The 11,601-nt window shown below is 40.7% G+C and overlaps 1 protein-coding gene across 1 annotated transcript in view; it reads left to right on the top strand.

The window, feature by feature from the left end:
* Positions 1-4,663: 4,663 nt before the first annotated feature.
* Positions 4,664-11,601, top strand: part of lhx2b (LIM homeobox 2b) — a gene marked incomplete at both ends in the record, with an annotated part of 9,209 nt that continues 2,271 nt past the window's right edge. The window contains 3 exons of the mRNA XM_080853112.1: positions 4,664-4,867; positions 6,215-6,417; positions 7,285-7,655. Of these exons, the coding sequence (XP_080709238.1) occupies positions 4,664-4,867; positions 6,215-6,417; positions 7,285-7,655 (778 nt within the window). The remainder of the gene's footprint in view (positions 4,868-6,214; positions 6,418-7,284; positions 7,656-11,601) is intronic.

The following is an 11,601-nucleotide window of genomic DNA, read 5'->3' as shown; positions in this document are numbered from 1 at the left end:
TTCGCAGGGTGTTACTATTAAAGATTTATGATCGACTCATCATCGGAACGTTCAACTGCAAACCTGCCGGGGAGCCGCGGCTGAAGGGTTGAATGAAATTACATGAAATCGGAGGTCCCTAAGCTCGCATTCCGAACTCTCAGCGCGGTGTTGGAGATTTGATCAAGGCTTGATAAAATTGTCACGGGGAAGATGAAAAGGCAGACTAAAAACGTGAACAGTTTCCGCGGTGTTTCAATAGGCTACACATCACATTACACTGGAGTTACAATGATCAGTCCTGGCTCCATCGGAAAGGGGATCAGAGGAGAGCGTTTAAAATCAAACACTGCTTGACAAATGATAGAACAATTATTGGATTCCTGCGTTACAGAGACGAGCGATTCTATCTCTCTCTCTCTAAAAAAAAACGCGCCTACACAACATGAAATAGAAGATGAAGTCAGGTACAACTCAAATAAAAAAAATACCTGCTGTTTCTTCATATTGGGCTATCAGTATGTTTTACAACAAGGAGAGTGTCTTGAAATGTCTTGTAATTTTTCTACCCAATTTAGCAGAGCAGCGCAATCTCGTATTTCATCCCCGCCCGCAGACACACACCCAGCTCAATGTTTAATGTATAAGCCAGCATTATTCTACAGAGAGCACGCATATTATAAATATGCATGTATTCAATTAAGGGTATTACACGGGATCTCATTAGCATAAGGATTTGGGAGCTTAACATGCCTCTTCATATTTGTGCTATAAAACTTTAATATAAACTAAGGCCAAATTGTGCCTACGGTGTAGGTGTTTGGCTACTAGGCTACTTCCTGAACACTTCTATTAGTGATATTACCTCAGTAATAATAAAAAATAAAATAAAAACAATAGGCCTAATGTATTATTGAAAGTTGGATTTCATTGTGCTTTATTTCCACTACTTTAATATCATCTTATGTTATTATGGTATTATTAAATATTATTGGGTTGAGATTGTCATTTAGGTTATTTTTTCTCTGACTGTGTTATAGCTAGGCCCTCTGTATGATGATAAAAAGTATTTTTTGTTAACAGTTGCATAATGCGAGGCGAACAATAGTATCAATGGAAAGTTATCTGCCATAGCTATTTGAGTTGGTTCCTGCTTTCTAGCAAAGTTGTTATAACGCCAATTTATCGTCATCCATGCGTCACTCTTTTATTCACTACAATAAGTACACCAGAATGCAGTCTTTTGGACAGTACCTGCACTAAGTTAAATACTTGTAAATGCCAAATTGAAGCGATCAACAATATAAAGAGAAAAAGGTTTCATCTGCTTACTGGTATGATCTGAAGTTTCGGTTATACAGATTGCAGGCTGAACCGTATTGGCCATTGATATGCCAGACATTTGGATGACACCACACAGCATGCTGTCAAGCTTGGCAAATCTCGCATGACGTTGCCAAAGTAGATATTCCATCTTGATTTGTACAATAAACAAACCCAAATAACTTTGAGCCTACCACAAAATGTATTTATCAAAGGTCGACAATCCTGAAACTGTGTTAGTTATACCTGCCTTAAAGGTTCGTAATAGGCTAACAGTAGGCTGTCCTATTAACAGATCTACATTGGTCTTAGGGATAGGGGGAGTCTGTCAATAAATATTACATTGTTACTGTGAAAAACAATAGTAGGGTGGCGCATTTAGTAGCCTACGTGTTCTTGGGACACAATTTGTTTAACCAACCTCGGGCAAATCTGGGCTGTAACAGAACCGAAATGATAACCAACTTAGCGGCAGCGAGAATTCTCTTAATTCGGCAAGCCTAATTATATGTGCCTAGCCTACATACTACCACTGTCTGCAGGAAGGAGCAGACCCCTTCTGCTCAACAAATTAATACTCTCTACCAATTAGGATCAGTGCTCTAATTAGAGTCGGTTCAAGGGGAACCCGGACGTCAGAAACAGAAAGCATTTTGTGACAGAGAAGAATACTTCGAGAATTAAGTATACGGGTGAAGTGTGTGTGTGTGTGAAGTGTGTGTGTGTGTGCGTGTGTGTGTGTGTGTGTGTGTGTGTGTGTGTGTGTGTGTGTGTGTGTGTGTGTGTGTGTGTGTGTGTGTGTGTGTGTGTGTGTGTGTGTGTGTGTGTGTTTGTTGAAGGATTGTAATTAGGCAGAGAGCACTGATGCTGCGCTGCGTGGCATTTTATAGACTGCGATCTGATTTGGCAGTGTGGTTGTCTCGCCCTCCTTGCTTCCCCTGTGAACTTGATCGGCGTAACCTTCACACACACATGCGACCAACACACCCACCCACGGTCCAGCGACGACGGACAAGCCGACGGGGAGATTTGCATAAAGGCAATAACCGCAATGAAATGGATGACACTGACAAATAAGCCATGGGCCTTTTCTGGCCAGAAGAAGATGGATATCATACATTACATGCGACCTGAGCAAAAACGGGATTTATTTTATTATTGGGCGATTATTCCACAGTGTTACCTGGTGTTTTAAAGAGTGTATGTAAATGTTATTTTACCCATAAAATATTCATCAGAAAAGTCACCTTTCATGCAAGCGGCGCTGCTTTATGGTTACATTTTTTATACATATATTTAAATGAGAAACAACTGAAATAGGGTCAACTATTAGTATGTATCAGTCAAAAAGGACGAGTTTGTATTGCTCGAATAGATTAATGTGTAAAATAATAATAATCATATTTTTATTACGTTCAAATATTAGTGGTGGTGAGTTGTTCGACATATAATTATGGGCAAGGTACATTATATCTTTTAACTGACTGGTCTACAGCGGACCTCATCATTCGCACCTGCAGTAAAACTACATTCGATACAATTTCAGAGGAATACAATTTCAAATAAGCATGGAAATAGAACAAACACACCATTAAGACTATTCTGCAATTTAAACATATGTTGAGGATCTTGTGATGTTTAAGAGTTACATTGGGACGGCACTGTTTTTGTTTTGATTTTTTACCTTGCTCAATTAGTAATTAGGTATTGCTGCTGACGCATGACACATTGGTTATTCTCTGACATTGAAAGCACAATCGGAGTCTATTGTTGGCGCTTAGTCCCTTGTGTGAAGCCTAGGTGCCTTGTGTGTGTGTGTGTGTGTGTGTGTGTGTGTGTGTGTGTGTGTGTGTGTGTGTGTGTGTGTGTGTGTGTGTGTGTGTGTGTGTGTGTGTGTGCGCGTGCGTGTGTGTGTGAGAGTGTGTGTGATGAGTGTAGGGCTCTTGACATATTCTGAGGCGAAGCAACTTGCCGAGAAGGTAGCAGATGGTTTCAAAGAAGTTGGCTAAACCGAATCAGGTAGCACATCACAAGATGTCATTTTCATTGTGCTTTGGGGAAATGAAGGCTGGACTGATTCGTGATATTAATAACATATTGATTTCCCAAGAAGACGGAGCGCTTGAGAAATCAGCCACTGACACATCTCAAAAAATGATATCTCTCTCAAACACACACTCTAATACGCACAAACACACATCCACATGTACTGTATTTGTCTTAGTAAGACTGCAGTCATCACCATTATGAACCTGTTGGCTGGTCTTCCTCTAACGCTCATGACAGTTTTGTTTTTGCTGGTCTTGGGATATACTCTGTGGCGAAGCCTTCACAACCCCTCGTAGGGCCGGGCGGCCTGGCTGCTGTTGGCTGAACAAGCTCGAAATCCCCACAACCACAATGTTAGAAGGATATCAAGAGTTTGACGACTTCACACAACCAATGAACATCAGCTCTGGGACGTGACGTAAGGTTCCCGATAGAAAAGGCGCGGACTGTACGTAGCAGGGTGTGCAGTGTTTGGAGACGCTAGAACAGGGATGCAACGGGCTGGCTGCCACACACTCCCGACTGGAATAACACAAACTCAGTGTACAACCAACTCATTTTCTCAGGCAGTCTCTTGCCACCAAGTCAACAAAAGGGGAACAAAACTGCTTTGAACGGCTACAGCACTTCTTCGTGATAAACTTAAAAAGAGAAAGGACATCGGTTTTACCAGGTGGCAGCAAGCCATTGTTATATTTGATGAAATTCCATCAGTTGCTACGCCTTTGCATCCAGTGCAACGTTCAATAGTATAAGCGTTTCTATTTTTTTATTTGATTTCTTCCGGTGCCACAAAGATGCTGAGGATATGGCAGAAACATGAAGAAACACGCCTTTTCTTCAATTGAGACGTCCTTTCCTTCCTCATTCGCTCCCACACACATGCTGGATTATTTTTTAATGTAATGTATTTGGAACTGAGTCATCCTTCTGTCTCATTGCAGTAGCCGAGCCACTTGTCCGATTGATAACTTTCAGGGGGAAGTGTGAACTTCAGTATTAATTGACTGACAAATGAATTCCCAAAACGCCCAAACCGAAAATACAGGGGAAGAAAAAGAGAGGCGCAGTATCAAATGCGTGCTTTGCTGGTACGTGTGAAGCCTATCGTGGAATCGCACAGTCCTTTTGTAGGCGTTTTGATTTGTAGGGTGCACCGATTCATTCTTTCGAGGATTTCGTCTTTTTTGAAAAAAACAAATAAAGAATTAAACTAAAGACTTGTCTTAGTAGTATTACGCCCCCGCAATAGCAATCTAAACTTGCTCAATTTTTTTTCCCTTAAAAAAAAGGTAATTTGAACTTCCGATTCATGGGGCTGGGTTTGCGTCTTACGGAAATCTTGGCTTGCAGATCAGAGGGAAGCACGTGTAATTTGCTCTCGTCGGCGGCAACGATGCTTTTCCACGGCCTCCCCGGAGGCGAGATGCACGGTGTCATGGAGGAGATGGAGCGCAGAAGCAAAGGCGATTCGTCGGCTATCAGCTCAGCCATAGACATGGGGGAGACAGAAACGGTAAGAGAAACCTACTAACCTCCCTTAGGCTCTTGCCGTAGTGAGTGAGACGACTGATCCATTAACAGAAAAAATGAACAACAAAAAAGCATATCATTTTGTGCTACAAAGACAAATGGTACCTCTTACATTAGAAATCGCTGCGTATTTGGAATAAACTGTATTTTTTTGCTGGCTTGGTGTGATGGATTAATGCGGTGTAAAACAAAACAAAGATAAAATATGATATTAAATGCAAGGGCAGTTATTCATGTATTTAACTTTCAGTCAGTTTAACAGGCTTTAAATTATAAGATATATGTAATAGGCTAGTTTTCATATCAACAAAATATAAAGCTATATTTAGATTTAGGTATTATTCATTATTATGGAATTATGGTACACATTTCTGTTAATAGCCCAGTCTACATTGATGAAAGTCTGTCTCTTTGTGAGACTTGCAAACACTGACAAGGCTGTAAGGCCTTGTTGAAGAATATATCTGGTTTAAACTGTACACTGAGATTGACTATTCTTTCTTTACTTTCTGGTCGGTCTTGCGACATCTAAAGTATGAATTCGTTATGAAAGTAAGAGTTGTCAGACTGACGGTACTATAAAACTACCTATGGTAACTGGTAGTTTTCTGTGTGTGCGTCTGTGTTTGTCAGTACGACGTGCGTGCATGGTTTGGTGTGTGTGTGTGTCCCTCATGCATGGAAGCGCTTTCCCATAGATATATTCATGTTCTATGTCTCATTTTTATAATTTTATTTCCTATGATGTTTTCATATTATAATATAATTTGAGACATCCTTGCTATTTAATAATAATTGTGTCACTGACACTTCAGGGCGTAACAGGCCTTAGAAATAATTATGGGTTATGCCAACCCTTTTATACTTATTACCGTAAAAAGAAAGTTGTTCCTCTGTAATATAGGAATCTACGTCTTATGTTGATAAGAAATTGCTAATATATATTATCCATATAATTTACAGTCAAATAATGTAATGGCAACTCTTGCTTTGACTGTATAATTGTGTAATTGTGCAATGTGTAATATCGTAGATTATAGAAGGTATAATATCAAATGAATTTTGGGGACCAAAGATTTTGTATTGAAATGATGCCCCTCCCATCTTGTAGCTGACTCGGTTTAACTCACACAAACACACACACACAGATACGGCGAACCTTAACTACCGGCTAGTCCAATCTTGTCTTATCAGGGCTGTCGTCAATTAGTCTAAATCTACCAGAAAAGAGGGAATGGTGATGAAATATGGTCCTGTTCCTGTCTCACCCTTGGCTTCATCGTACTGCTTTGGGTTGGTAAGCCCGTGTGTTGTGTCTGCACCTCTCCAGATCATGCCGTCCATCAGCGGGGACAGGGTGGCTCTGTGTGCCGGCTGCGGAGGGCGGATCTCGGACCGCTACTACCTGCTGGCCGTGGACAAGCAGTGGCATATGCGCTGTCTGAAGTGCTGTGAGTGCAAACTCAACCTGGAGTCCGAGCTAACCTGCTTCAGCAAGGACGGCAGCATCTACTGCAAAGAGGACTATTACAGGTACCAAGAGAAAAAAAGTTAACGCGTCAGACGTTAAGGTGTATAAACATTAAGATTTAATGTGTTCAGTTCCTCTGCCGTGTTAATGAAAGCTCAAAAATACACAGTCCAGTTCTACCATATGTTTATCAGACATATTTTTGAAGAAAAAAAAGCATAATTTATATTTGTCATGCAGTTTGTTTTAATTAAGGCAAAATGTCATCGCAGTACAGTGGAGAGCCCAAACTTTTAACGCTTTGGCTGCTCGATGTCAGTGTCGTTTGGTGTGTGATGTAGCCTACTCGAGCCACTCTAATAACACATGGGCTTGAATGCAAATTAAGGCGTTTATTTGTGATACCAGTTCAGCATTGTAAAGTGGGCTTGAGTCCATAATATGGTAATTAAATAATGATGGTCTTAATTTTGGTGAGAGAGTCTTTTTTAAAACCACTCGGTGAAATTAACGAGCAGTTGTAAGTATGGTGTAATTAATGGAGACGAGTGCCCATTATCAATTAGACAGCTCATTGTAAGCATAATTACTTTAATTAACAAAAACAGCAACACGTCTCTTATAATTCTGTTTATATGTTCTCTTCGTGTGGCTTCGTTCTAAATGAGTAACATTGGATTACATTAATGTTATCAAAATACTGATGCATCTATGGTAAACAGTATACTGTGTCAATGATTTGATGTATAGCTGTTGTATTAGCTTTGTGGCTTACATGTTTAATGAAGATACATAACTTAAGGAGAAATTATGTTCGTTAGATTTAAGATTGCAATTCTCTCGTAAAGGTAAAAAAAAAAATCTTTTAATTTAAAAATATTCTTCTTCTGGTGAACGGCACTACTAACGAAACACGTCCTTTTCTTCAGGAGGTTTTCAGTGCAGAGGTGCGCGCGATGTCACCTGGGCATTTCGGCGTCGGAGATGGTCATGAGGGCGCGAGACCTGGTCTACCACCTGAACTGCTTCACCTGTACGACCTGCAACAAAATGCTCACGACGGGGGACCACTTCGGCATGAAGGACAGTTTGGTGTACTGCCGACTCCATTTTGAAAACCTGATCCAAGGGGACTATCCAGATCGTTTCAATCACTCGGATGTAGGGTCTGCTAAAGGACTGGGCACGGCTGGCCCGCTGGGACTCTCTTACTATAACGGGGTCAGCACGGTACAGAAAGGCCGTCCCAGGAAGAGGAAAAGTCCCGGGCCGGGAGCAGACTTAGCTGCCTACAATGCAGGTAGAGCTCTCTTTTTTTAACCCAACCTCACGTTTTTGATCAGCACACGCCCTCTGACAGTTTAGAGCAGGTAGGGTATGTCTATATCGACAGACTCTGTTCATTTGTATTTAAAAAATACTTCAACTTCTTTCGCAGCTGTCTCATGGCGGTTATTATTTGAAGGGGGAGTGTATGTGTGTCTCTCTCTCTGTCACCACACACACACACACACACACACACACACACACACACACACACACACACACATCCATTTCAGTTCATAAAAAGGATTGGCAACTAAGCTCTGGACACCCTGTCATCCCAGTGTAAATTCCTTAAACTAGGTTTAGATGAATGTGCATGTAATTCTACGAAGTCATGCGTAAAGCGATAGGGGCGATTCCAATCCCTGCAAGGGTTGTAAAATACGAGTTTATAGGGATTCTTTTTATTTATAAAAGTCGATTTTTGGGAAACTATACCCGCTAGTGCAGTATTGGGGATGCATAGCAGCGAGGTAAATACATTCTGCACGTACAGGAGGGTGGAGGTAAAGGTTGCGTGAAGTGTTTTCAAGTTCACGTGATCGGGGTGACTAGTTCAAATGTATTCTTTTGTCATTCTTTTTTGATGAACCTTTTATTATGAATTAGATTTTCCACGTTTCTCTCCGTAGATATAGAAATGAAGCGAGTGTTACCTTACAAATATATGTCGATAAAAATAACATTATTAAAATGGCACCAATTGAGTTTCATATTCTATCGAATATGTGGGCTATACGTTTAACAATGTAGCTAAATGTTCTTCAGCTTGGTTTAAAAAACACTTATGTGTGGTTCTGAATGAAACATTACATGACATATGATTGCTCCTTTTATATGAGATATGAACTCCTTACTGAAAAGTCACGTTTTTTGTTGACGGTCATCATTTTGGGCTTAAACAGTTTTAATTTGGTCGTATAAGCTCTGTTCAGTTGACAGGCTAAGCGTGTGTGTTGTGCTGTATTTTCCCAAACAACACAATTGTGGTTGTTTGTATTTGTCAAACAACACAGCTGTAAAATAAAAAAAAATCTCAGACAAATTTGACCGCCATAAAGGCCCGGGTTGGTCCACACACGTTGTTCAGCACTGTGTCACCAACGTTGCAGTTGTTTAGTTTTTGTCAGAAGTGGTATGAAAAGTGCCCCAGTGTTGGCTGAGTTGAAAGAGCTGCTGTACACTTGAGCTGGGCGATGGGGGGACACGAAGAGTTGTCTCGCAGCGTAAAGGACTGCCCCGGCTCTGCCCGGGCCATTAGGCCCCAGTGATCACGGAGGGTCAAGCGGGAGAATGCTGGATGCTTACAGAGCCTGACAAGTGGAAAATGTCTCAGATGCAAGCCAGGACCTCCAAGCGATTAGAAAGACGAAAGGGAGAGGGAGACGGAAAGAGGGACAGAGTGAGTCAAAGAGATATTTAAAGAGAGAGAGAGAGCTGTTACAGAGGAGTTAAACATTTTTTCCACGTTTGCCAAGAATTCCACAAAACACTAGGATCGCCCTTATTCATGTAATACACACAATAGTTTGCCATTTTTAAAGCGCCCCAAAATGTTGCAGTCAAAATATGTTCCTTCCTTTTTTGTGGATCATTTGCGATTAATATAAAGTATGAAGTGGTCTACATAGTGTAATTATTACGTTAAAAAATACGTTTCTGCAAGCCTTTTACTCTTGGACTGAAAGCCCTACTCGACATGATCGCTTTGTATTATCCATATACTCTCAGTACATGCGGCCGAGGCTATTTTCAGATGGTCTTTTCAATAAGCACTTTCACATATAGAAAATATGGAAATTAAAGCAAGACCATCAGCAATAGTGAACACCCATTGAGAGAGACTAGATTGTCTCCAACCAAAAGGCAAGCTATACAGTTATGCATTTTTTTTTTGTCAGACCGTTGAATCTTGCAATTCCCATACAGAGTATTTCTGTAATAATTTGTAAAAGGTCTTACTCGCTTAAACAGCTCGAACCAGTTTATTGGCACAATCTGTATGGCATATTTCATGACAATATATATATTTTTAAACGAATTTCTTAAACGTTTCTTTTACTACAACTATGGTGGTCCTCTATTCATGAATATGAACTCTGTATTCGGCGCTTAAAGTGTGTCGAAAGTCTTCGTGAAGACTGAATCAAAGGAGCTCACCACCGACAGAGAGTGAAGTCAACAGAAAGTTGTTGAAATGTTGGTTTGCCAGTATTTAGTCAAGAATAGGCTGGTTTAGGATCACTAGCGCCCCCCTCAGGTTAGAAAACGGACGACAGCGCAGATTCATGAACTTTGAAACATAAACACAGAATATCGAAATTTCATTTAAATTATCGTATGTTTTCCAAACAGACACAGTGATGAAATTCATTGTGTTATTATCTTAGAACTCACTTATTGCCTGCTAAATGGATTACTGAAACATATGCGGGCTTGAGCGCAATGGCAGCGCAGCGCTTCAGTGTTACTAATTATAGAGTAAAATAGATGAGCGATATAGGTACGTGAATTGACTCCTGTCGTGCTGTGTATGACCTAAACAACTATGTCTGTGTGAGAAAACATTTGTTCCGCATGTCTCACGTTGTAAGCTTTAAAGGTTAATTATGTGAAGTGTTGCTCTGGCAAATTTTCAATGAGTAATATTTGCTGTTGTGACAGAAAACATCATATCAGAACTGCTATGCGTCTAGCAACACTTCATCGTCTGCCAATAATTGTAGGGAGGCGAGTGCATATCCTGCAGTTTCTTGGAAACTAGACCACCACATTTCCGCCTGCGATCTTACTGTAATTCAGTTAATAGGAACACGAGATGGGAAAAAATACTAGCCTATTCCTTAATTAAATATAATATCACTTTTTAATGTATTTATCTATTTAGGCCTATTTGTTGTTTAACAATGTATTAATCCCATGTATTTTGCACAAGTAAATTACCATTCTTGATGATTAGCTCAGGATTTGCTAAAATGCTGTGTTAATGTTCATCTCGGATATGGCCCTCATTTGACATTCTGCACCAGATCCAATTCAGATCGAATCCAGTTCTGGCCCAAATCCAGTTCAAAATTAAACCAGTTCTGATGCTAATCTGGTTCAGAGTCAGCAGGAAGATCAAGTATTTAAATCAGTTGCGTGATAGCACAGGGGTTAACATTAACTGAAATGTTTTCAGTCCAATAGTAGAGAGAGCAACTCTGACATATCATGCATAGGGGGCTTGCATGTTAAAAGAAGCAAAGGTATGGTCTTCTAAGTCCACTGCAGCACAGCTCAACCCACTAGTGTGTGTGTGTGTGTGTGTGTGTGTGTGTGTGTGTGTGTGTGTGTGTGTGTGTGTGTGTGTGTGTGTGTGTGTGTGTTTGTGTGTTTGCATGTGTGTGTGTGTGTGTGTGAGTGTGTGTGTGTGTGTGTGTTTGTATAAACAGATGGAAAGGCGCTCAGAGAGGCATGGCCATGGCCTTTAACTCGTGTCGCTCCTCCTCACTCCAGTCACTCACTGGAACTGATGTCTCATCAGCGGCCATTTGTCATGTGGTTAATCAGTGAGAGTACCAGTGAGTGTGTGGCTCTGAGGGCGGTTTGAAATCTCACCGTTAGGTTGCGCATCAGTCCACACAAATAGTGAATGTAGTTACGATACAGCTGTCAATCAGGACCAGGATACCCTCTCGGGCTCCGTAATTTACTGTCATCCCACGCCAGTTCTCTGGAGTCTCTTTGGTGATTGTGGGTTTTGTAGTTAGGTGTATCAGGCATGTACTGAATATGATGCAGTGTAAAACATACTTGTACCATAATGCAATGCATCACACATTCTCTTGTGTTGTTGTATTACTTTGAGATGTTTGGACTTGTTTTAATTGGCTAAGAGATACTGATCTAGTCGTACTATCTATGCAATGTACTTTCAC

The sequence above is a fragment of the Sprattus sprattus genome, assembly GCF_963457725.1.
Source record: "Sprattus sprattus genome assembly, chromosome: 15".
NCBI classification, from domain to species: Eukaryota; Metazoa; Chordata; class Actinopteri; order Clupeiformes; family Clupeidae; genus Sprattus; species Sprattus sprattus.
This window is presented reverse-complemented; position numbering and strand designations above follow the sequence as displayed.